Below are 24,687 nucleotides of genomic sequence, written 5' to 3'. Positions count from 1 at the left end.
TTCCTCCGTTCTGGGCGAAGACCGGCCAACCGTAGGAGCCATTGTATGCGCTATCGACACCCGCCAAAACGGCCGTGACAAAACCAGTGCTGGTACCATCCCCGACTATTGACCTTCTACCCCTTTCAGCGAGAGTGAGTGCGCTTTGAGTGATTTGGCCCCTTGAGCTTAATATCCGTCATCACGATGATATCTCCAGGCATGCCGACCGGGCTCTTCCTCCGTTCTGGGCGAAGACCGGCCAACCGTAGGAGCCTTGTATGCGCTATCGACACCCGCCAAAACGGCCGTGACAAAACCAGTGCTGGTACCATCCCCGACTATTGACCTTCTACCCCTTTCAGCGAGAGTGAGTGCGCTTTGAGTGATTTGGACACCCACTTTCCCCCATAAGACCATGAGCATGTCCGAATGGCTCATGTCCTGGGGCGGCGCGGCAGAGGGCGAATAACGGCGGGTCTGGGCGGATGGGAAGTTCTCTCGAGGTGCGCGTGGAAGCCCCTTGGCCATCGGATAGTTCGTTTCATCTTCGCTGACCAACGACCGAGTCATGTACTCGTCCACTCCGGCATGCTCGAATCGGATTCTTCGGGTGGGGGTGGCGGAGGCGTGAGCTGGGTGGAGGTGGCGGGCGTGTACTTGGGCGTGGAGGAGGTGGAGACCATCCGCTTCAGATTCGTCGCCTGGTGCCTCGACCATCGTAAACCCTTGTGGTTGGCTATTAAGGTCGACTGAATTCTGCCGAGACCCAGGAGCTCGAGGCGGGTTCCGGCTGGGGAGACGTCGCGCGCGGAACGGGAGGGGTCGATTCGCGGGGCGAGGAGGAGGTGGAGGAGTCGGCTCGTCGTCTTCCTCGGGCATACCAACTGCTCTGGCTCGCTCACTTCAGCTTCGACATGTACGCCTTCCTCCTCGAGACTCTGGCCCTCTGAACTGTTGCAAAGTCATCCACCTCTGATGCACCTCGCTCGGGACTTGGCCTTGGTAGGCACGGGTGGAGGAGGTGGGGAATAAACGCTGGAGGAGGTGGAGCTGATGAAGGTGGTCGGGGCGGGGCGGCGGAAGGTACCGGAGGCGGGACGGCAGTAGGTGGTGGAGGCGGGCCAGTAGATGGGGGTGGAGGAGGTGCGGCGGAAGGAGGCGGAGGGGTCTGCCTAGTGGACCACCCGCACCGGAGGAAGCATCCCGAATCGCATCCCGCCCATCGCAGCCATCTTGGCAGCAATTCGTTCCTTGCGTGCCCTCTCGGACTCTTCAGACCCATCGTCTACGGGCTGAGCCTCCTCGGATACAGGACCGGTAGGGGCGGGAGCAGGTGTATCATCAGTTTCAGTTGACTCCTTGTTCTCTTCCTCTTCGGGTGGATTCGTGGGCTGTCGACGAGGCACAGGCGGGGGTGCCACTCCAGGCAGACCAAACTTGATTCCACCAAGTTTGGCCATGCGTTGAGCAATAGTTCGACGACGTGCTTGTTCCTCTGTTTCTCCTTGTTCCTCTTCTTCTGCCTTGGGGGCAGCAGTCTCGGGTGCAACCTCGGATTTGGTTGGCGATTCCGCTTCTGGTTGAGCAATACCTACCAATTGAGCGGCTCGAGAGTGGTCTGCGGATGACCGGGAAGGAGAGTTGTAGTCCGAGTCGCGCTCTGGGATTGGAATGCTTGGTTTGCGAGGCGGTCGAGAAGTCGGAACGGGTGGAGGGGGAGAGGATGGGAGTTGTGGGGGCGACGATACAGGTGGTGACGAGGGCATGGGAGGTGGTGCTGGAGATACCGCATCAATTGCATCTTCCTCCTCTTCCTCTTCCTCTTCTTGCTCCTCCTCCTGAGCCGGCGGAGGTGGGGCGGAGCGTTTGAAGGCCTGGGAGGAGGTGGAGGAGACCCGCTTGGTCGTGGTGGAGGTGCATGCGCTGGTGGCGGAGGTGGGCAACAAAATTCAGATGCTAGGAGGAGAAGTCACCGGAGGAGGAGGCGGCGGACTAACGTTGGGGGCAGGAGAAGATGAAACCGCCGGGGGAGGCGGAGCAACAAACTCGGGTGTGGTGGAGGCGGAAGACTCGGACGAGTGTGGGAAGGGGCAGACTCCTCGATCGGAGATGGCTGTTCTTCAGGCACCGCTGGTGTCGACCGACGGATGGAGGCGAACGCTGAGGAGGCGACTATCATGATCGTAATAATTAAGATTCGACCGAGTAATTAAGCTTTCCGTACCCTAACCTCCGATGCTGGGATATCTCCAATTGAATCCCTTCGAATCTGCAAGTTGAAATTAACCCTCCCCCCGCGTTTCTCGATTCAATACGCATACACTTACCTCTCCGCTCGACTTTCTCGTCGACCCCGCATCCAAACTACTTCTCCGCCCAACGCTGCCCAAGCTCCCCTTCTCAAATGAGACGGAGACGAGGTCCGACTCTGAGGCGAAAACGGCTCGTTGTCGTCTCTCGGCACTTGCGGTTCGTCCTATGCATGGCCCGTAAGACTCTCCATCGAACCTCGGCGCTCCAACTCGGCAACCTCTTCGTCTGTTGGAGCAGTCGGGAACGGCTCCTTTCTACCTTCCAGACTCGACCGACGCTCGAGATCTATGCTTGCCCGGCGTTCGGAGTCTATACTAGCCCGACGCTCGACGTCGATGCTCGACCGGCGCTGAGGCGCAAACATGGACACGCCCCCGAGTTTTAGCCCATCCGCGCGGCGAGGTTTGCCTTTTTGCTCTCTTCGGATTCGGGTTCTTCGGATTCGGGTCTCTCCTTTCGGCCTCTCCGCGTAGTTCGGAGAGCGGGACTTCGGATCGTAGTAATGAAGCGCGTCTGGTTCCTGCTCTCCTCACGGGGGGCGACGAGGGGAGCATGGTCGGCGAGACGGGGCGGAGATAGGGCGCGAGCTGCCACTGGAGATACAGGGCGCGGCGGAAGACTTGGAGAGCGGGGGCGAGCGGCCGCTGGGGACTCGGGTCTCGCTAGGACCGGCGAGGCGGACCTAATTGGGACTGGGGAGGAAGACCTGGCGGGCGGGGCGAGGCAGCTCGGACGGGGGCTGGGACGCAGGGCGAACTGGTGCAGGAGACTCGGGGCGAGAGGTCGCAGCTTTGGGCTCGGGTGATTCAGGCCTCAAGACGGGTTGTCCTGGTTGAGCGAGTGGAGACTCGGGACGCGGTACTGGTACTGGCAATTCAGGATGAATCTGAGCCTGGTGATTGAGGGCGTGGAGCAGAGTCAGGTGATCCAGGGCGAGGGATAGGAGATCCTGGGCGCACGATAGGAGATACGGCCCCTGGGTGGACGGGTGCTGGTGAGAAGGGTGCGGTTGGAGGAGACTGCGCGTGATCTACAGGCGGAGTCTGTACGCGTTGAACTGGTGGAGTGGTTGCTCGCTCAATAGGTGAGTACGCGCCCGTTCAACAGGAGTGGCTGCACGTTCAACTGGAGGAGTAGATTCACGCTCAACTGGGGGAGTGGATTCACGCTCGACTGGAGTAGATTCACGTTCGACTGGCGGTTGGTACACGCTCAATCGGAACAGGGGCCATTCCAATATCTTTGGCTTTCGAAAAGTCGACGCTGGCAGATTCTTCTTTGGTCTCAGTCGGCTCAGACTTGGCTCTGTGGACTCGGGCTCGGGTTTGGTCTCTACATCGGGTTCGTCCTTGGCCTCGGCTTCGGAGGCGGGTTTTATCTTCGACAGGAGCAGACTTGTCTTCCTCGGGGCTGGTTTGTCTTCGATCTGAGGTTCGGCCTTGGTTTCCTCGACTTCGGTTTTGCCCTCGACTTCGATAGACTTGTCACCGTCCTCGGGCTCGGGTTTACTCTCTTCGACGACCTTTCTGGCAGCTTTCTTCCTGGGTGGAGCAGCGCGCTTGGGTGCAGCTGGAATCGGCATACTGGTCGGAGGTGATCGAGACTAATTGGGTCTGGGGACGTAACTGCTGCGGGCTCGGGAGACGTAACTGGAGGATTCGATTCTGGATGTGTGGATTCGCTCATCGATGGAGGCACGTCCTTGGCTCTTCAGCGGGCGCAGGCTTGGTGTCATCAGACGGTACGGCTTGCTCGTCGGAGGGTGCAGGCTTGACCTCATCCGAGACGACATGAGGGTCAGAGGTTGCGGGTTCGGCGTCGGTGGTGGCAGGCTCCGCGGCGTCGGGCGCAGACTCGTTCTCGACTGCCGTAGCCTTGGGTTCCTGTTTAGGGTCGGCTGGGACGTCACTAGTGGCCTCGGGTGCTTATCATCTTCCGTCGTCTCTTCGTGTTTCTGAGGGCGTGAGAACAGAGGTGGGCCCATTCCGACGCGCGCTCCACCGAGCTATGCGCGCCGTACCTGAGTGTATCGTTTACTATATTAAATGAGAGGAACGCACCTTGGCCATCCGTTCTGCCAGTCTCGCCCTACGCGCCTGTTCTTCCTCGTCTTCGTCTTGAGCAGGCTCGGCTTGTTCATCCTCCTTGGGTTCCTCTCGCTCGATGACAATCTTCTTTGGCTTTGCGGCTGGGGCCATGCCACCGATGTTCCTGCCTTGAAGGGCAGCCATGCGCTCTTTGAGACTTCCCATCCCACCCGCGATAGCCTCGCGTGCATCGTTGGATGAGAACGCAGGGCGCTGGGGAGGGGGCGAGGGAGACCTCTCATGGGCACTCGGCGCAGGTTTCTCGGGACTAGAGCCACTGGAGGAGTGGTGGGAGGCCCAGCAGCAACAGCAGCCTCCTGCTTTGCCTTCCATGCCCATTGCTTCGGGGCTGGCCTGGCTGGGGGTGGCGCACTCGTCGTCTCGGGCTTCTTCTCAAACTGGGCAATCCGGTCGCGCAACGAGCCCACTTTGCGGGGCGGGGGCTGTTCCTCGTCGGCCATCGTACACTGCGATCGGACGTGGTGGTCGGGAGGTAGAGCGTGCCAATGATGCCTAAAAGGGCACAATTACGTCAGCGCATATATTCACCCAGGGACACGTGGGGGACGTGCTGTCTGAGCGGGCTGTTCTCAGTAACTGGTGGCTTATCGGACTCGAGGCTTCCTGGTACTGCCTCGCTGGTTCCTGCTGTTGTATTTGTTGGCTCGAGGGGAGTGTGGTGTGGTATAATAGGACTAGCAACAGTATAGTAGCAAGTGCGAGTCGAGTGTGGCGGCGTGGATTGTTTGTATGCTCAGGGCCGGCCCACATCACACGTCGGAGAGCAGCTAGGACCTCCCCACCGCCTCTACCTCCTTTCCCTTTCCCTCCGTAACGATCAATGGCTCCTTACCAGATGCAGCCTCCTCCCGCATGCCCAGCACTGTATCTGTATCCCCTCAACGACACATTTGTCCCCAAACAAATTGCACTTGGCGGTGGAGTGCGCGTGAAAATCGGTCGTCAGACGAACGCAAAGACCGTTCCAGGCGAACGCAACGGATACTTTGACTCCAAGGTCCTCTCGCGCCAACACGCAGAGGTCTGGGAGGAAAACGGCAAAGTCAGATTTTTTGTTGTATTTTTTTTCGAGCGATGACGCCAACAACACACCCCCTAATCAGATATACATCAAAGACGTCAAGTCATCCAATGGTACTTTTATTAATGGTGACCGTCTCTCTGCCGAGTCGGTTGAATCCGAGCCATGTGAGCTCAAGTCTGAAGATATTGTCGAGTTTGGGATCGATATTGTCGGCGAGGACAACAAGACTATCATCCACCACAAGGTCGCTACTCGTGTCTTTGTCGTATTGACTCCCGAAGATGCCCAGGCGGCTGCCAGAGAGCACCATGCCCATTTGCAACACCAGCAGCAAGCCCTGTTTGCTCAGCAGCAGCACCAACACCAGCAACACGCAGCCCAGCAAGCACAGGCCATTGCGCGCAGACAACAGGGCCCTCTGAGCGGCAACAACACCCAGCTCGGTGGCCTCGGCGGTCTGGGTCAAGGCCAGGCTCGTCCCGGCTCCAAGGGCTTATCGTTCGATCATATTCTTAATAAACTTCAAATGGAGCTCCAGCGTTCCCGCGAGACGGGTCAAGAGCTACAGAGTCTCACTACCGCAATGAACGACATTCAAGATACCATGGGTGGGGGCACCATCGTGAGTCTAACTAGTCGATGGTTTCAACCCGCCTCTGATCTGTTGCCATGTAGCCACCGCCACCACCCCAGCACCAGCTCATTCCCCCCGTACGACAGCCCACTGCCGAAGCCGATGTATCCGCCATGCAAACACAGCTGCGCGAGACCCAGTCTTCGCTCCAGGCTCATGTCGACAAGATTCGCGCCCTCGACCGACTCGTGGAGGAACACGAGGCTATCAAGCGTGAAGTCGGCTCCATGCGCGAGATGCTTTCCCGAAACCGCTCTCCTCTCCAACTCGAGGAAGGAGATCTCGGTGAACACGGCGGCAACTTGCTCGACTCGAGACAGGAAGAATTCGACGATGATTCCGATGCTCGAAGTGTGTGTACAATTGTTCCTGAAGAGGAAGAACACGCTGCTGCTCGGTCTCTCGGGAGACCCAAGACTCCAGAGCCTATGGCCATGCTCGATGACGCCCGCCATCAACCGAGTCTCACCGAGGCTATTCGGACGGCGGAACAGAACGCGCTGCACGCGGCCGAACAAAACGCAATACTATCCGAACGCCTCGAGGCACTCACCGCTCAACTCGAGCAGGCCATCACCCTTTCCCAGGGCCTCCAGACCCACGCCGAACGCGCCTCGAGCACCATTGCCGCACTCGAAGCCAAGGTGATCGCGCTCGAAGAGGAACAACGCGCCGCTCGGGTTCTCGGTGGTCAGCTCGGGGTCAAGTCCGACATCTCCGCGGAGAGCGATATCGCCCAACTCGTCAAGAGCGAGCTGATGCGCGAGATGGAGCATCGCTGGGACGCCTGGCGCGCCAAGACGGAGGAAGATCGCGAGGCCGACAAGCGGACGTTGGCCGCTGCGCTCGAGCAGTTCAAGGCGGTTGTAGACAACCAGGCAGCTTCAGGGAGCAAGCCTGATTCATCGGTGCGCGAAGATCTTGAGGCAATCAGGTCCCAGCTCGGTCAAGTTGATACTCGGATAAACCAGGTCGAATCCCGTCCCGTCGATTCCACGATGGGTTCCCAACTCGAAAAGCTCTCGGCCCGCATTGAAGAAGTCTCTTCCCGAATCGAGCACATCGATAACCGGGTCGGTGACGTCGATGCTCGCGTGGGCGATCTGGACGGCTTGGTCAGCCAGGTTGGGAACCGTGTGACTAATGTTGAAGACCATGTCAGCGCCGAACTCGAGGGACTCAGACGAACCGATCGTACCCGTGCCGACGCCGTCCGCGCCATCTCCGGTCTTGCCTCTGATTCCTCGACTTCGACTCTGGACGCCATGCAGAGCGCCGGCCCTACCCTGGACGTCCGCAAACGTGTGCGCAAACGCTCGAGTCGGGGCTCGAGCGGGGAAGACAACTCGTCCCTGGCCTCGAGCATGACCCGCGCGAGCTTCTCGACCCGTGCGACGAGTCCGTCTGAAGACGAGGGCGAGGAAGAGGACGAAACGAAACGAACGGTACTTTCCAAGTCGGTGGCGAGTTCTAAACCTGCGACGGCATCTAGTACTACCCAGACCGAATCCACAGACTCGACGCCGAGCGCCGGAACGGCCGTGGTATCTAAACTCGGGCCAACGGGGAGCGTGAAGGACGTGGTGCGTATTTTGTTGGGTGTGGTGGTGGGCATCATTCTAACCTCCATCGGCGCCGGTCTCGTCGAAAAGCCCGCTCCAGTGTTGAGCGCTGCGGCGGTGGCTGTCGTCGCGATTGGCGTAGGCGCGTGGATGATGACCCATCGAGTCAAGGACTAGCGCGAGATTGAACCGGGGGGACTGGCATCACTCTTATGATAAACACAAACCACAAAAAAACATCGAGTTGCTCTGTGGATGATACCCTTCAAGTTGATCTCGCACTTTTTTTTTATCCCATGTACCGCTCGCGTCCGTCGTCGTTCCGTTTTACGCTTTTTTTTCTTTTTTTTTCTTTTCTTTATTCGTGTATCTTGCTGCCCGTGAGAAATGTGGCCTAATGCGTGGAAGGTAGGGGGAAGGAAGGACAGGTGGTATGTGTACTTAGAAGGAAAGTAGTTGTATTTCTCTCTCTCACTCTGATTGTCTGCTCTGGTATGTGTGGTCTGCTGGCATTGGTTTTTATTCATCATGTCACGAAGTGTTACGACTTTTTCAATTTAGTTATTGCTCTGTTGTCATTTTCTTGGCTCTAGTTGAAGTAGAAGAGAGTGAAAAGGGACATGATGGCTGGAGTTCTCCACGAGGTGTGGCCTTCTGCGTGGAAAGAACAGAGCCATACTCGTGTGCCACTGTATGTGAGTTGCCTTCCATGCATTTCCGAAAAGGGGCAGGGTGAGGTGGGAGCTCGATAGCAGGTTTTCCTCTATATGTGGACTGGACAGACCCCGCCCGTTCAGTATATGCCACAGATCCAGGGATCATTCGCAAAGCTAATTTAGGCATATACATCGCCAGTACCTGACTATGCCCCTATGACCGGTAGATAGAATATACCGAATACGCCAATTGACGACTGTACCTCTTAACAATTTATGACCTGAAGCCTCACATTCAACATCCTTATTATGCATCTACTTTGCGGACTGGGTTGAACCTGATTCGACACACACACGTATATATATACGGTAGCTGACGAAAAGAAAATATGTTAGTAGCAGTAGGAAGAATAGGTACACTATACATGTACATATAGGGATGTCTGCCTCTCATAACCTAAACTCATAAAGGTTCCTCAATTGTATCCATACGGCCCATAAATTACTCAAGACCTGGTCAGGCCCGATCATAGTACAGTAGACTATCAGGGAAAAAGGCGCTGCTACATCGTGCGCCGTATAGACAATGGCCTCTACGGTAGTCTAGGGTATACACCCCTCAGTCTATATAGAGTCAAAGCTTCGCATTATGTCTGCGTAGATGCCGTTCAATTTCATACTCAGAAAGCACTGATACAGCTAGCTTCTCACAAACTGGTGTGTAATTATTTAATTCAACATATATAACTTCATGTATGTATGCACATCGCCTATTTTTGTTGATTCTTCATCATGTCTAGTGCGGGAGATATATGGCTTTCAATCAAAGGGGGGGCAGCGCTTGTAATCAGGCCTGATTACACGAGCTGCAAGGGTGTTCGAGTTGGCTTCCTTGATTCCCTCTACGAAGTGGCTTCGGATTGATCGCGGAATTTAAAATATAGGGTTCGAACTAAATTGATCGCTAACATATATATACGCGCCCATCCCCACTATTTACCAACAACCCCGGCACTAGTAGGACCGACATGGTAAGTATCAGCTTACTTCCAACGTCACTCTCACCAACACCATAGAACTACTCGATCAGACTTTGGACCATTATGTCTATCACATCATTGTGTATGGACTATTGTAAGTTCATAACGCATATAACCACAAAACCTACGACACCCTTACTGCATATATGCTTGCCCTCAAGGCTACATCTTTTGAACTTATTAGTACCAGTATACCAAATGCTAGTTGAGCTGCTACATATTGGCGCCAATTTGGGGGAATTACATGGATTATCCAATCTAGAAAACGGTTGGTTACTTTCATATCTAGCTTGAGATTGTGTTCGACAACCAACTCAATTCTAGGGCCGCCTCTGCTGCCTTGGATATCCTCAAATCGTTCAAGAACGACGATTCTGAGTAGCAAAATGGTATGCTATCTAGCCGACAATCATGCTGAAGCTGATTTCCATCTTTTCGCGCATTCAGAATTCCGAGTGCATTTCAGCTTGCCTCGTCCAGCACCGATGTCAGGATATTACCACCATACTTGACCTACGATATTGCAGCTCTTCTCCCTTCACTAGAGGAGGCTTTGGGGTGGTTTATCGAGGTGTCCTTAAGGACGGAAGGGTGATTGCATTGAAGTGTATCGAGCCGTTGAACGGATATGAGACCAATGAATCAGGTCACGGAAAAAATCTCAAGGTATCCACATTTGACTGTGACCTGTTTTTTCAGCAACTCAAACCCGTATATTTAGCGTGCGGCCCGAGAGATATACAATTGGTCACGCTGCGAACACCCAGGTGTATTACCGATACTTGGGTTTGCCCGCTTCCGAGAACATATTGCACTGGTTACCCCTTGGATGGGATCGGGCTCTCTAAAGCAGCATGTTCTACGTGGTCTATCGCAAACGCCACTTCAAATCGTAAGCAATAGGTTGTAAATGTAGGGAATGCACGCATGCTGATGTTGCTTAGTGCATTGAACTAGCAACCGCTGTTGAATATCTACATCAAAATGGAATTGTAGGTTCCAAGATTCCAGTTATCTGATGACATCTTATATCTCTTCTCTCAAGGTACATGGCGACATCAAACCGGTAAATAGTTTCAGCACTTGTAAACAATATACCACTAAAATGCATGGGTTTAGGACAACGTACTTATGACAAACCAAGGACGGCCTCAGCTTGGCGATTTTGGCAGTGCTTCATCCACTCTTTCTACCACCCTCAACTTCACACAAACCCATTCCTTTGGCTTCACTGTGAGGTTTGCAGTAAGTTTGCTCCACTAAATTACATTACATGTATGCTGAGCGAATATCCAGGCGCCGGAGATAATGGGGGGAGAAAATCCCTTTACAAAAGAGAGTGATGTGTATGCTCTTGGAATGGTAGGTATTCATATATACGTGTGTCGAAGTAGATGGGTAACTTACATCCTAATTTATATCCTAGACAATATTTGTAAGTTCTAGTCAGGGACGTCATGTATCGAAGATGTTTGACCATACCCATGCAGAACGTTATGACTGGACAACTTCCATTCGCAGACAAATCGGAGGTTTTAGTTATTGTAGAAGTTTTATCGGCGAGGAGGCAACCTCTTCAGCCTAATTTTGGTCATGTTCTTCAGAAGGATGAAGCTAAATCTAAGATGTGGGAGCTATTGAAGCGGTGCTTTGCTTACGAACCTGGTGACCGACCGAAAGCCACTCAGGTCAAAAATGGTGTGAGTACCTGTTGGCTCCAACTGAGTTTAGTTAGATTAATAAATTGATCGCAAATGTAGCTGATGGAAGTCGAAATGATAAACAGCGCCTGAATCGGGGAAGCTGGAACAGAATGGGATCTTATAAGAAGATATGATTAATACATATATAGTTTCTTACGTTGTTCAAAACGCTTAGTAATTGATTGTTTGTTGTGTGGAAAATTATGCCGCCTGGCTAGCTCAATCGGTAGAGCGTGAGACTCTTAATTGATGTCATCTCAAGGTTGTGGGTTCGACCCCCACGTTAGGCTAAAGGAAATACTTTTTTTCATCGCAGTGGCTCGAGACATTTTTTTATTTCCCAAAATGACTATATATTACCTCTTGAAATTACAGTGAACACACAATCTTAGAGGTGCATCACGCCATTAGATTGGCTTGAATACAAACCTCCAAACTCAGGCTATGCGATTGTTACAATATCCCTGTATTTCCTTCGTTATTTTCTTAAAAAGAACTATCCCCGGGGTCCGGTGGTATACATCTACGCCAACGATGGGCGGGCACATGTGCGTAACTCAACTCTGATCACAATGCAGTGAGTAGTGCTTTTGATATAGGCGACCTATATTACTTAATCGATGATGGGTGTCGACACTCAACGCGGTACACAGATTGCGCGCGGTTGTCGGTTCACCGGTGCCGGCCATTCTGTTAAGCCGATACATGAGGGCCCCGGCAGAGGTTCCTATATATATCTAGTCGATAATCGTTAATGCCCGTTCCCGGTGTACAAGGACCGCACTTGAGTCACAGAGCCCGAGCCAAGCTATACGGCGTGGAAAAGCAAGAAGGAAGAGCAGAGGCACAATCTGTCTTTGCATTATGATCAAACTATTCACCAATACTGAATTTAGTGTCTGTAAAGTGCACATACCGTTATGTGGTGCTCCATATACCCCCACATTGTGTTCGGATTGAGCTAGGGTGGTACTCTGTTGGAATTGGTTGCAAATGGTTTGGAAAATTACTAGATACATTCAATGCTCTTAAAACGATACTCTCGCTCGGTAGTCACTCGCGATAAAACTCGAATATAACCAGAATTACATTAATAATGACACAGTTCAACACAGGAAACTCTATTCCTAACCCTGGTATAATATATAACCAGCCAAGCCCATAAAAGCACAAAATCGAGAAATCATGATTGACCAGCAATTCCCCTGAGCCAGAGTACAAAGCTCTCGAACTTCTCAGTTCCCCTAGCTCCGGTAAAGCCACCCACAACGAGTGTGAAATGAGCAAGTGCAAGAGCCATGACAAATGCCACGACCGACGAGATAGGGTAGGTATTCTCTTCTGGCGCCTGGGAGTCATCAAACACCACTTTGGACTGGGAGGTATAGTCGGAGGGCTCGGTGTCCTTTGTGGCGGTTGCGACATCCTCAAAGATGCGTCGGTTGAAATCAAAGGCCAGGTTCGCTTCTTGGACAAGCGCCTCTACACTCGTTACGAATTAGAAATACGTGGGGGACGGATGCGTCTACTTTGACGCACCTTTCAATGCCCTGTCGTCGCCAACAGCTTCATTCATTCCTGCCCTGTACCACTCTTTAATCTTGAGTAATTCTCCCTGGCTTGCCCTTTTCTCTCCGTGCCTGCGCTCCCTTGCAACGAGCCGAAATCGTAGAAGCTCGCACCGGCCCCGGTATCGGGAAGATCATATGCCTTGGCCATTCGATTACGAATACTCTGACCGCCACTCAAATCTCCAAGGTACCGCACATATGCGTGCGCCAAGAGCCGCGAGTTGTCAGTCGAGTCCTTGGAAACGGCAAGTTGCTCCAAATGAGCGACGTAATCGCGCAAGCCTGCGGGGGGAGCGGAGATGAGGGAGCGGTAAAGGGGCGTTGATTGCCATGCGTCTTCGGTCGTGTCGAGTAAGTATGCGATGTCTGCGGAGAGACAGCCTGCTCGGCTTAGCAACGCCGGTCGGTATGTTGGTGCCAGCACCGGGTTTGTCGAATGGGTCTCTAGCCCTTCTTCGATCGCACTGAAACAACTCTGAGCTTAACAATAGTATAAAAGGACAGGGCAGCAAGGGCTCACTTGTAGACCCTCCATAAGAGCATCATAAAATAGATGTATTCATTCTTTGGGAGTTCGCCACGAAGCAGTTTGCCGGCAAGCTCTGAGTGGTGGACAGCGTTGTGGGCTCTCTTGGTGCTTGTGCGCAGCAAAGTCGAGATATTCTGCGTGTAGTCAATCGCATCGGGGCTATCGTTGGGCTCAAAGGAAGGGCTCGGAGGTGGAACTTCGGCAGTTTGCATCGTGGTCGTAAGAGGAGACAAGTGGCAACCAAGATGAGCGGCTCTTTACTAGACAAATTTATATCCTCAAGAATAAAATTTGAAACGATTGGCAACACAGTAGTGTGCGACAGAGAGGAGCGAACTGAGGCAGGAAGGAAGGAATGTCTCGGGAACGAATCCCTTTATGAGTTGGCTGGGCTTCGTGGTGGTGGTCATTACCGGTGCGATGGCGACTGATGCTCGATCTTCTGCGTTCCTGATCCCTTCATATCTGATAAGATGAGAGATTATGCTAGTGGAAATCTCGGTAAATTGCGGTGGAAAGAGCCGGCTTAGCCGGACCACTCAGAATAAGCCTCGAAGATAAATATCACATTCGTCCACATTTGAGACCAGTACAAAAGCACTATAAGGAAACTCGAGGCACATTGTAATCAAAGCACGCAATACTGCATGCTACTAAACTTTCTTCCTCTGCTTACTCCTTATCTGTTCCAACCCATTGGTCGAACCAACGGAACACCTGCCCGGGAGGAATCGGTATTAGTCAAATATCCTGCCCTGCGCGCGATATCACACTGACCTCGTAGTGCCACTTGAGGGAGTTGCCTGGCTTGAGCACCCAATGGTTCTCATCAGGGAAAATAACAATTCGGCTCGGGATTCCGCGCCTGGTGATAAATCATTCAGTGCATCGCATTAGCATCAGGACACAATGACTTACGATTGAAGCGCGTTGAAGACGCTGAGGCCTTCCGTTTCAGCGAGACGGTAGTCACGGCTTCCATGGATGATAAGCTGAGGAGTACTCCAGTGCGAGACACGGTTTACGGGATTGAACCTAGCCGAACAAGCGTAAGCATCGCCATTGCGCCTAGGAACTATGTGACTTACTTCTCGGCTGCTTCGCGACCACGGCGGCTCCATGGCGGGCCACCAAAGTCATGGTTGAACTAGCCTGGCGTCAGTAAACAGACAAGAACAGAGTGAGTGTGTACGTACGAAGTAGAGTTCGTCAGTCGCAAAACCGTTGTAAACAGTATCAAAGACCTAGATGCGGTGTTAGCGTATTCAGAAATTGACCATAGTAAGATGAGTTACCCCGTCATGGCAGACAAGAGCCTTGAAGTTGAAGTTCCACTCGGGGTGGCTCTGAATCCAGCTGGGAATGATTTAGCCTTGGTATTCAATTGATGAGTTCTAGTAACGTACTTGATGGCATATCCACCCCAGCTAGCACCAGCGGCAACAGCGCGGTCACCATCGACCTACCAATAGATTAATTGACAATTTATACGGCTATTCTCATTGGACTTACTTCTTCATAGTTATCCAAAACGTGTTTCCAGCCCTTGCGAAGGTCTTCAAATGGCCTTCCTCCCCAATCCTCGGCAATAGCATCGGTAAATTCTGGAATATATCGTTGCATTGTTAGTTGATCTGTAAGTGCTCGTAGAAATAACTAAATCACCTTGACCAAAAGTGGTGCTACCTGTAGGATTGATCGTCACGACGACGTATCCTTGCTGAGCAAAGACTTGAGGGTTCCAACGCGTGCTCCAGTTGTCTTCCCAAGCGCTTTGAGGTCCACCATGGATGAGCAACACAACAGGATACTTCTTGCCCTTAGTAAGACCAGGAGGGCGAACAATCCATCCTTGAACCCTTTTGTCCTTGGCTCCCGTGAACCAGAACTCCTCAGGCTCACTCAAACCAAGGTCAGAAAGCTTGTCCTCGGTGAACTTGGAGACGCGCTTGATTTCGATTTTATGAGGAACTGCCGAGTCGGTGTCAAGCCCAGAAAGCACAAAGATATCGTTAGGGGATTTAAGAGAGGAAGAGGTAAATGAAACACGTCCTCCGGGGAGAGCCTGAGGGTTCGTCGCAGCGTGCTTGGTGGTGAGAGCAATAGGGATGACCACTGGGAGATGCATATCTGAATGGGCAGGTGTCGGAGGAACTGGAATGGTGTACAACAAGATCTTGGCGTTGTGGCCAGAGGTGAAAATGATCGACTTTCCATCGGGCGTGAACTGACGAGAGCCCAATATTAGACCATTAGTGTTTCAAGAATAGCTATGTGCTCACAGTCAAATCGGCCACAGATTGATCCCAATTATCGGTAATAGTAAACCGCACTCCTGCCTCGATATCGTACACAACAAGCTTGGACCTTTCACCACGATATTAGGAATGAAGTACGGCGCAAATCTTTCATCCACTCACCTGTCACTCTCATATCCATCACGCTCCATCTCAGCCCAGGCTGCCTTCTTGCCATCTTTGCTGAGCACAGGGTTGTGCGTGGCTCCTTGGATACCGCTCGTGAGCTCACGGACGAGGTCAGAACCGGGAGCCGGGCGAAGAGGAGCCAAATAAACGTTTTGGCGAGTGTGAAGAGCTTCGGGAACACTACAGGGACGTTAAACACAAATGGTAGGCTAAAGGATCTGGCAACATACTTGGGGTCCTTTGTGGTATAAAGGACATGGGTTTCCGAGACATCAAAGTCCTCTGCGCCGCCAAACGGCTCGACAGGAGTGCTCTAAAGCCAGAGGAGTCAGTCAATGACTAAACTTGCTCGAAAGGAGCTCACGTGTTGAGGAAGTTGGAGAGCAAAGACTTCCTCGCCGAGTGTCCATTCGCCTTTGTTCTTCTTGAGGTCCACGCTGAAAAGAGCCTGGCGTTTGGGGCCACGATACTAAATTTACAGTTAGCTCGAGTTTGATGGGCTAAATCACGCCATCAACTTACCTCATCCCAATGGCGCACAAAGTTCTCGTCGTATACAAGAGCAGTGTTCCCACGGTTCCTCCATTTTTCGTCTTGTTCACGAACGGACGACAAATTGCGGTCCTCGTAGACATAAGCAGAGAACACCAGAGCTCCAGATTTAGAGTATTTGAAGTTGGAAAGCTGTGCGTCGGGGAATGCACCAACACGAACGGGAGACTTGGGCGTTACGGTTGTAGTATCGACGGTGTATTCAACCGAAACTGCATAGAGCTCCTGAGAACTCTTTCCCTCGGAACCAGGACGAACATGACCGATGGTGCGGTCGTCGATCCAGAAGGCCTCACCCCCGTCAAACAAGGGGAGCTCAACAGGATTGACAGTCGATTGAAGAGGAATAATATAAATCGTTTTGTTCGTGCTAAATAATACATTAGGAGTGGACAGAATTTCATCACATACTCGCTCACCGGTTTTCGTCGAATCCATATTGGCTCAGAGGTACCAAAGTAAGATCCCCCGCCGAGTTGGCTACACCATTACCTGGCCTCGGAAGTTCAAGCATTGTCTTGGGCGACAAGATATGTTTGCCTTCGACGAGCTTGAAATCGGAGCGGGCACCGGGTACTTTGGGAGCTTTCAGTATTGGTTGAGCATCATAAGGTCGGAAAGAAAGCTGCGTCGTGGCTGCAAGCCATGCAAGGCCTGCGTTTACCCCCCACATCCTAGTTCACGGTTGTGGGATGAGTTTGGGCGTTTTGCGGGGAACCCGATGTTTTGTATGACGTGACTGATTATGTCATCCGAGCGCTAACGCGTTTTCTTGTGTCTCGTATACATATTTTTAATACACGTCCATATGTAAACAATACGGGAGCCACATGCGAACTAGGCAAACCGCTCACTTGTGTCTCATGCATTACCTAAATCAGGCTGCGAGGTTCACTTGGTCTGTTGCTCTGGACTTGAGTTGACTGGTCGCCCAAAATCAAGGCCACTACATGCGACCAACTTTTGCATAATGAGGATCAATTCACTTGTACTTTCTTGTTGACCCATTCGAGAACTGAACAGACATCCAGTGAACTGGGAGCTTCATCGGAGCCATAGCATCTTTGCAACATGAGGGGCCTCTGCTCGCCGAGCACCCTCGCTTTTCGACTAAAGTTAGCTCACCGATGGCCCCATATCTATCTTTGTGTGCTGTACTCTCGCCCTATTTGCACTGCTTGTCTCGTAGCGGTGGCTGTGCCCTACCCAGGGGCTTAATGCCAGGTACAGAGGCGGTGAGCTCTAGCCGTGTTCAGTGGGCAACCACCCAGGGTCGAGGCCTGCTGTGCGCACGCTATAAAACCCCCGCGGCAAACCGAACGCCTACCCTCTCAAACCGCCTCTCGATGCGCGGATTTACATCGTACCTTGTTGCAGCACTTGCTGCCCTATCCCTATTAGGGGAAAATGTCTATGCTACCGCTATCCCTCGAGTCGAGGGCGACAAACGATATATTGTAAGTATACTAATAAGTGAAACGTTCACTTTTTATATTAACAATGCACCAACAGGTCCTTCTCAAAGAGGAAACGAATCGACGCACTCACATGGCGTGGGTAGATGGACAGCGTGCCAAGATCACCGCCGGGTCTCTATCGGTGCTTAGTGTTACAAGCAGTTATAATGGTGAGCAGACTAATCAGTCAGTTAGTTGTATGCACGACCTCAATGTCCTTGCCCAGCGCTCAACGGCTACACCGCGCACCTTAGCGATGACAGAGTTGCACAACTTTCCAAGTCGCCCGACGTCGCTATGGTGGTCGAGGACCAACGCTGTGAGGGCTACCGCGGGCTCAAACAGTAAGCCAACTCCAATGAGCTAAAAAATCTATTTTCAGAGTTCTGAAACCCACCCCAGAACGGATGCACCCTGGGGCATTTCCCGTGTCAGCCGCAAAACGAAACTACGCCGAGGTTCAAAGGTCGACAAACTAAATTACGTATTCGAGCGCAAACCTTCCGGTGCTGGAGTGGACGTTTACGTTCTAGACACGGGTGTGAACACCCAACACGTCGATTTTGGTGGCCGAGCAGGATGGGGCGCTACGTTTGGCCCATATAATGACACCGATGGTCATGGACACGGGACCCATATCGCCGGTACAATTGCCGGGAAACGATTTGGCGTCGCCAAAGCTGCTTCTATCGTCGCAGTCAAAGTGCTGGGAGATGATAACTCGGGCTGGAATAGTGACTTGGTCGCTGGGATCAACTGGGCAACTCAACGGCAATGTCAACACAACGTCCTAGCGTAATCAGCATCAGCATCGGAAGCCCTGGTGATGCTGCCGTCGACGCTGCGGTCACACGCGCGGTTGCACTTGGTGTGCATGTTGTAGTAGCTGCAGGGAACAGCAACCGAGATGCGAAGGACTTTAGCCCGGCCCGTGTTCCTGATGTTATCACCGTCGGTGCTACCAACATCCAGGATGGCCGTTGGGTAACTTCTGCAAGCGTTGGGTCGAATTATGGACCCATAGTGGATGTGTTTGCGCCTGGGCAAGATATTACCTCGGCTTGGATTGGGTCCGACACAGCGACTAAACGACTGACAGGCACTTCAATGGCTACCCCGCATGTCGCTGGCCTTGTCGCCTATCTTCTGGCAGTAGAGGGTCGTCGCACGCCTGCAAATATGATGACCAGAATCAAGCAGCTCGCACCCGATCGTTTATTATCTGGCATCCCTCCTGGCACTCCGTAAGTTTGGTTCGATCCAAGGATGGTACATCCTAGCTAATCCCAAGGTTATAGGAACGAGATTATCTGGAATGGAGGTGTTTGAAATAACTACGATAAATGATACAGCCCCACTCTCATTATATCCCATTTTTTTTACTGAGTTCAAGGACTTTGAATGCTTGCACGGACTGCGATACCCCACATCTATTGTATACACTCCAAGAAAAACCTGATAGGTTTTCGAGTGACTCAAAACTATGTCGAAAATGGGCATTGGATCATGTTTTTTCTCCTTTGATTGTGTTGCTTAATGTATCATACAAGTAATATTTACCATTAAAATTCTGGCGACGCAAGTTCGTACTTTCCGGATATGTCAGTACGTAAATTGACTGTGGGTCCGGCTACTTACATCCAATTCCTCTCCATCCTCATCCAATTCCTATAAGACATTATGTTTAATAGGGTCACAGCTTGCGTTGCCATCAGTACTTACCTCCCAAGGCGGGGTGTATTCTTCATCCCTGAACCGATTCCTATAATGTTAGCGTGGCATTCACAATAATGCTCATCACGTACACAGGCTCCTCGGGCACCCCTCCCTTGGCAGGTGCACCGCGATAACGCGGTAGCCAACCCGTTGATAGCCAACCCATTGAAACCTTTTGGAGCTTATACAAAGGAGTATATACCGCATCTTTTTCATCTCCCGTGCGATATTCACAAGCCGTTCTCCACATTCCAGATTCGCTACTGTGTCGCCACCCTGCTTTCGTTCCAGCGCCCACCCCCACTCCTGCCTCCGAAAGTCCCGTGTACATGGATAGAGATGCCTTTCCACCCTTTCCCTTTTCGGTCAATAATAAGGCATAGGCAGGGCAATGTAAGGCCTCAGTAACAATCGCTTTTCCTTTCAGCTTTCGCAATTCTCGAAGCTTTGGGAAGGCTATTCCGACTTCGAGGTAATACGAGTAAGGATCGATCATGGTCAACAGCGCGGCCCGGTTTCGAGGATTGAATTCCCATTCGCCTTGAACCCTAATCCCGAGTTCCCCTGTGCCACCACTTTGCTCAATGTAGGAATGTTATGTTGATGATGACAGTTGCGTCACTCACACATCGGTATATAGATTCGTCTTGACCTCCACGGTATCACCTGCGATGATGCGAACCTCGCCTATGGGCAATGTCCATAGAAAATTCAATGGTGTACCAAAGTACCAAGCCATAACAAGACGCACCCTCTGGGCTTCCGTTCTTGACCAACTCTACACGTGATAGTTCCGATAGTGCTGTTTTACATTCAAGATCGTCGAAGATATTTCCTTCCCTAATAAAGTCCCCGGTGTCCTTGTCTATTTCTCCCCAATCTCCTACCTTTATCAAACATGTATAAAGCACAGTTGGGCAGTGTTTCCGAAGCCGTTCATTGTAAGCGCACCTCTACTCTGCGAGGTGGATTCCAATTCCCATATTTCCCAGATACTTTGTATATCATATCGACGTATTTTCTAGATGAGAAGCCCATTTTGTGCAAGAATCAAAAATTGAACAAGGAAAAAAGAGGTTGCGGCGAGAGGCGACCAGAAACTTGGTGTGGTCGTATGCCAGTCCTTTAACTGAGGTGGTTGTAATTGGGCGCTTACAACGAGGCTCGGTCGGTTCAATTCAGGTGATCGGACAGAACTAAGAATGGATATCGACTGTAATCAGTCAAGGATTTATCAGATTATCGATTGTATTTTGACCGTGACCCCTTTGAGATCTAACTTATGACAATTTTAATAGATGCCGACGCCTGAACGCGCATATACCAACCAGGTTCCTGAGAATAAACAAGTCATGGGGTATGTGGCGGGGTGCAAAGATCAACTGAATGAGGGATGCCCAGACTCTTTCTTCGTCATCGACTTGAGCCCTGTAACACCGATATCGATCTCACTTGAATAAATTCAAACATAAATCTACAAGGTATGACTCTTAATATTTAAGCCCCAACAGCAGCTATTGGCTGCGACGACAACCCGTCCGCGTATTGGAACTGGTCCGAATTCTCATACTAAAAACCAATTATTTACGAATCAAGTTTGATGAAAAGCGCGATCTTACCTCATACATGTCCAAAGCAACAATACAACTCTCCCGCACTACTCTGGGGACGTCTGGTTTTGATGCCCACTCACGAAGAACCGGCAGTACCTCTGGAGTTGCGATCCCTCCGAGGGCCTCTGCAGCTTCGTGTCGTACCCTTATTGAGCTACAGTCAGCACTTGATTAGGTTGATAAATCAGTAAAAGACTTGCATCTCGTCTTCGTCAACATCTTCTAAGGTCTTGACGAGTGCTGGGACAGAGTGGGGCGAAAGAAGTTGCCCAAATACAAATGCGATCTCGTGCCTATATGCATGGCGTTGATTGATTCAGAGGTGTAAATGGTGTATATCTAATACCCACTTGAATAATGCAGATGAATCGCTCAGGCCGGCCGCAAGGGCATCTACAGCCTCAGCCGTCCCAATATCACGCAGCGCAAACATAGCTCGATATCGTTCGAATAAAGGCTTGGATGTATCCAGCAGCGAATCACGGAGCTCATTGATCGTATTTGGACCTAATGATCCAATGTCTCGCGACGCAACGAGCTTGGAATGCGTAGCGGCTGGTGCGGGGTCAACCGATGTGAACTGCCTAAATTTATGATCAATCTAACCTAACTAGAAGTTAACATGTATAAATACTTACGCAGTTCCTTGCTCCTTCTTCTCTTTGGCTAGTTGTTTGGCGGCCTTGCCTTCAGGCGTTGCGTCCCATTTGATTTTATCTAGTGCAATTTCGCATGTTTCTCGGACTGCACGCTCAGGACAGTCAAGGTATTTTTCAAGAAGAGGGATTGCCGATTCAGCGGAAAGTGCGCCCAGAGCTTCAGCGGCCTGTCAATAATTATCGTTCTGGCGAGTCCAACGGGAGAAAGCTCGACAAACCGACCCACCTCGTGCCTAACCATAGGGTCCTCCTTCTCGTTTGATAGTACATCAGATAATGTCGGGACTGCGCGAGGATCGCCCATTTGTCCAAGTACATACGCCAACTCATGCTTGAGAAGCGCAGATTCATCTCTAAAACCTAAGTGTCTGGTTAGCCAATCTGCTCAAACGCAACAACTAAAAAATGAACCTTTAGAAATAATATTAATAGGCTCCTGTCCAGGTAATGCTTTTAATGTAAATAATGATCTGAATCGCGCATGAAGGGGCACATCCCCAGATATATTGAGCAGAGTAGCCTCTAGTTTGGCAAGGGATTCTGGCGTAGCTGTAGCCATAACTGTGGGCGGGGGTATGGTGGCGAAGATCAGTAGCAATTTACACTGTAGATTATGTATTATCAGATAAAGATTTCGGCTCCAGAGCTTCGATCGCACAGCCACACCTCTATTTTGATTGTCCAAAATTTGGGATCAATTAGTCGTCCACAACATGCCTCGTTCCAAAAGATCCAAAGTCGGTGAGTGTATGGCATTATACAACATTTTTAAGCCCTTTTAGCTAAAATACACTAGTTTCTCTTACTAAAACGGAGAAGAAAACAAAGGCCCACAAGGAGGAACTCATTTCTCAGGTAATGTGGGGTTTACTGCTCTTGTTTCGATTGCTGACAAGAGTACCGCAAGAAAGATACGAGAAAATGCTCAAAAGTGGAAATATGCTTGGGTGTTCTCAGTGGGTGATATGCGCAACGCAGCACTAAAAGATATTCGGACACAATGGAAAGGGTGAGTCTCGTGTCAACAGCTATTTCGTGGATAGATGCTGACCAAATCCAGTACCGGGCGAATGTTCTGCGCACGAAACACCGTCATGGTTAAAGCCATCGGGTCTACCCCGGAGGAAGAGGTTAGGCCTGGTCTTCATGTGGTCACAAAAGTGAGCAACTATGCCGCTGGTTTGGTCATGTACTTACCAACGAGCTGTGCTCTAGTACATACACTCCGGAGCGGGGATATTCTTCACCGACTGGGATCCAAAGGAGACACTTGAATGGTTCAAGGACTACAAAAAGCCGGATTTTGCTCGTGCTGGAAATGTAGCTACAAGGGAGGTTGTACTCCCCGAAGGTGCGCCGTCCAATACCCGCACCAATTAACCGAACTAATTGTGTCGGTTATTCTAGGCCCTGTCTGTGATCAGACGCCTTCTCCCGACCCACCCACCCCACTCGCACACGCCCTTGAGCCTCGACTACGACAACTTGGCCTCTCGACCCGATTAGTCCGTGGAGTACCTACTATTAGCGCACCCCATGTCGTTTGTAAAGATGGACAACAACTAACGGCGGAGCAGGCTGCTCTCTTGCGACTCCTTGGAATTCAAATGACAGAGTTCCGAATAAAATGCATTTGCTGGTGGGGAGAGGAGGAAGGCCTTACCGAGCTAGAAGCTGATACCCAAGCAGCGTCGGGTGGTGAGGATGAAGGTGAGAGTGAAAACGACGATATGGATTCGTGATGTGTGTGGTTGGATCTCTGTGTAGTTTTCTTTTGCATGAATTTACTATTTAGTTGCGATATCTTCCTGGGTAAACCAATAATTGATGACTAATACAGCGATGAATCATCAAGTCAATAATGTAGGTTAGAGAGTCACATCTATGCGCTCCTATTCCCCGTCATGCATCTTTTATCGTCCGGACCAAATCCAACTGTACGAGTCCGGTATTACTTTGGATCGACAAATATCATTACTGCCTATATTGAGTAACCATAATCTTTCTCCTTGTCCTCTCTTACCGCCGCTTCTGACGACATAGACTCCGGAAAAAGGTTATTATTGCCAGTATAAGTTCCTTTTTATTCATATCTTCGGACCCAGCATCCACTATACAATATCGTACTAATAACCTAGCAATTTGAATCTTGATCATTCTGTTCTTAGTATACTTTGTGCGATACTGCCCTCCCTGTTGGCACTTGAAAGTTCTGAAACTACACGGTTTTGACATATCAAAGAGTGTGCTGATACCAACGCCTGTATGCGTCCACTGTACAGATATCAGTGAAGCTCTATCAAGACATCAAGTGAGTCCTCGTATTGAAGGCCTTCCAAACATTATATTAGGTACCGCACGGATAGAAAATAGCTGGTATTGCCCCAAGACGAAAAGCGAGCGCTGGTGATAAGCCTATGCATGAAGTGGGCAGATCTAGTAAACGCAAAACGTGTTCCGAGCAATTGAACTATCGATTATTAAAGAACACTACGCTCCATGCAATAAAGCCATTGCAGGTCATTGTCGATGCGTGTTGTAAGTAAAAAGGTACCTGATTAAAATACGGATCTATTAGCTTTTCATGATTATGACGCTTCAGGGATGGGGCGGATGTATGTTGGTTATTTAGATCACAATTCGAACTCTTGAAATCGTGATCGTGCAAATTAGTTCACCGGTAGTCATTTATGGATCGCGAGTCGGGCAGGTTCGGCCGCTACCAGAAGCAGTCTGGCACATCTGTCGCACCAGGCGAACCGTGTTACCATACACTAGGATTCCAGTAGACGGTATATCGTTGATCAGCGAGTAGGAAGGGTACATACAGTATTATGCTCAGCATGTACATTTTTGAATATCGGGTAAGGTAATTGTATGGTTCGAAATTGTTCCCTTATCCGGAACTTGACCTGAGGCTGTATGGGAGCCTTAGAAATCACTGTGATGTAATAAAAGCATGAAACTCAGTATGTGGATAAATAATCTCTTTTTCAGTATGATATGGTCTGAAAACTATGAAGTCAGTATGCCTTACTCAACACATGACTGAATCAGACTGAGAGGTGTTTGATACCCTGAAAATCAGTATATGTTGATCTTCATTTCAACCCGATTTCTACTCAAACACGCATACTTATTG

The 24,687-nt window shown here is 50.8% G+C and overlaps 10 protein-coding genes and 1 non-coding gene across 11 annotated transcripts; 5 read left to right on the top strand and 6 right to left on the bottom strand.

Annotated features, from left to right (window-relative positions):
• Positions 1–168: 168 nt before the first annotated feature.
• Positions 169–3,877, bottom strand: RhiXN_09091 (myosin I-binding protein; the record flags this gene model as incomplete). Its single annotated transcript, XM_043328907.1, has 12 exons — positions 169–871; positions 903–1,150; positions 1,173–1,856; positions 1,956–2,095; positions 2,142–2,154; positions 2,207–2,251; positions 2,310–2,458; positions 2,491–2,782; positions 2,829–2,939; positions 3,002–3,187; positions 3,255–3,325; positions 3,388–3,877. The coding sequence occupies 12 exons, from the start codon at positions 3,875–3,877 to the stop codon at positions 169–171; spliced, it is 3,132 nt and encodes a 1,043-aa protein (XP_043180353.1).
• A 100-nt stretch (positions 3,878–3,977) lies between these two features.
• On the bottom strand, positions 3,978–4,843 carry RhiXN_09090 (SH3 domain-containing protein; the record flags this gene model as incomplete). The annotated part of the gene is made up of 4 exons (XM_043328906.1): positions 3,978–4,178; positions 4,205–4,300; positions 4,356–4,595; positions 4,661–4,843. 4 exons carry the CDS (start codon positions 4,841–4,843, stop codon positions 3,978–3,980), a joined length of 720 nt encoding a protein of 239 aa, XP_043180352.1.
• Positions 4,844–5,223: 380 nt separating this feature from the next.
• On the top strand, positions 5,224–7,800 carry RhiXN_09089 (FHA domain protein; the record flags this gene model as incomplete). The annotated part of the gene is made up of 3 exons (XM_043328905.1): positions 5,224–5,445; positions 5,507–6,049; positions 6,103–7,800. The coding sequence occupies 3 exons, from the start codon at positions 5,224–5,226 to the stop codon at positions 7,798–7,800; spliced, it is 2,463 nt and encodes an 820-aa protein (XP_043180351.1).
• Positions 7,801–9,517: 1,717 nt separating this feature from the next.
• Positions 9,518–11,112, top strand: RhiXN_09088 (Tyrosine kinase domain-containing protein; the record flags this gene model as incomplete). Its single annotated transcript, XM_043328904.1, has 11 exons — positions 9,518–9,587; positions 9,644–9,708; positions 9,767–9,985; positions 10,041–10,211; positions 10,264–10,311; positions 10,365–10,385; positions 10,439–10,564; positions 10,616–10,681; positions 10,746–10,754; positions 10,810–11,019; positions 11,080–11,112. 11 exons carry the CDS (start codon positions 9,518–9,520, stop codon positions 11,110–11,112), a joined length of 1,038 nt encoding a protein of 345 aa, XP_043180350.1.
• A 118-nt stretch (positions 11,113–11,230) lies between these two features.
• On the top strand, positions 11,231–11,312 carry RhiXN_12383. Its single transcript has one exon. It is a non-coding gene; the product is annotated as a tRNA-Lys (tRNA).
• An 893-nt stretch (positions 11,313–12,205) lies between these two features.
• On the bottom strand, positions 12,206–13,334 carry RhiXN_09087 (heme oxygenase; the record flags this gene model as incomplete). Its single annotated transcript, XM_043328903.1, has 4 exons — positions 12,206–12,504; positions 12,562–12,605; positions 12,680–13,057; positions 13,114–13,334. The coding sequence occupies 4 exons, from the start codon at positions 13,332–13,334 to the stop codon at positions 12,206–12,208; spliced, it is 942 nt and encodes a 313-aa protein (XP_043180349.1).
• Positions 13,335–13,400: 66 nt separating this feature from the next.
• On the bottom strand, positions 13,401–16,773 carry RhiXN_09086 (Prolyl oligopeptidase family; the record flags this gene model as incomplete). Its single annotated transcript, XM_043328902.1, has 16 exons — positions 13,401–13,587; positions 13,799–13,839; positions 13,900–13,987; positions 14,041–14,157; positions 14,211–14,269; positions 14,319–14,366; positions 14,418–14,478; positions 14,529–14,584; positions 14,635–14,726; positions 14,788–15,349; positions 15,405–15,489; positions 15,543–15,728; positions 15,779–15,861; positions 15,913–16,017; positions 16,071–16,470; positions 16,520–16,773. 16 exons carry the CDS (start codon positions 16,771–16,773, stop codon positions 13,401–13,403), a joined length of 2,424 nt encoding a protein of 807 aa, XP_043180348.1.
• A 454-nt stretch (positions 16,774–17,227) lies between these two features.
• Positions 17,228–18,886, top strand: RhiXN_09085 (Serine protease; the record flags this gene model as incomplete). Its single annotated transcript, XM_043328901.1, has 6 exons — positions 17,228–17,557; positions 17,613–17,727; positions 17,784–17,901; positions 17,960–18,291; positions 18,444–18,801; positions 18,856–18,886. 6 exons carry the CDS (start codon positions 17,228–17,230, stop codon positions 18,884–18,886), a joined length of 1,284 nt encoding a protein of 427 aa, XP_043180347.1.
• A 233-nt stretch (positions 18,887–19,119) lies between these two features.
• On the bottom strand, positions 19,120–20,311 carry RhiXN_09084 (uncharacterized protein; the record flags this gene model as incomplete). The annotated part of the gene is made up of 7 exons (XM_043328900.1): positions 19,120–19,146; positions 19,196–19,225; positions 19,280–19,307; positions 19,363–19,848; positions 19,900–19,960; positions 20,025–20,160; positions 20,225–20,311. The coding sequence occupies 7 exons, from the start codon at positions 20,309–20,311 to the stop codon at positions 19,120–19,122; spliced, it is 855 nt and encodes a 284-aa protein (XP_043180346.1).
• Positions 20,312–21,070: 759 nt separating this feature from the next.
• RhiXN_09083 (deoxyhypusine monooxygenase) lies at positions 21,071–22,104 on the bottom strand (the record flags this gene model as incomplete). Its single annotated transcript, XM_043328899.1, has 5 exons — positions 21,071–21,179; positions 21,237–21,470; positions 21,525–21,712; positions 21,772–21,905; positions 21,957–22,104. 5 exons carry the CDS (start codon positions 22,102–22,104, stop codon positions 21,071–21,073), a joined length of 813 nt encoding a protein of 270 aa, XP_043180345.1.
• Positions 22,105–22,258: 154 nt separating this feature from the next.
• On the top strand, positions 22,259–23,287 carry RhiXN_09082 (ribosomal protein L10; the record flags this gene model as incomplete). The annotated part of the gene is made up of 6 exons (XM_043328898.1): positions 22,259–22,286; positions 22,342–22,400; positions 22,442–22,554; positions 22,606–22,705; positions 22,761–22,896; positions 22,953–23,287. The coding sequence occupies 6 exons, from the start codon at positions 22,259–22,261 to the stop codon at positions 23,285–23,287; spliced, it is 771 nt and encodes a 256-aa protein (XP_043180344.1).
• Between the last annotated feature and the right edge of the window lie 1,400 nt (positions 23,288–24,687).

The sequence above is a fragment of the Rhizoctonia solani genome, chromosome 5 (genome assembly GCF_016906535.1).
Source record: "Rhizoctonia solani chromosome 5, complete sequence".
Classification (NCBI taxonomy): Eukaryota; Fungi; Basidiomycota; class Agaricomycetes; order Cantharellales; family Ceratobasidiaceae; genus Rhizoctonia; species Rhizoctonia solani.
This window is presented reverse-complemented; position numbering and strand designations above follow the sequence as displayed.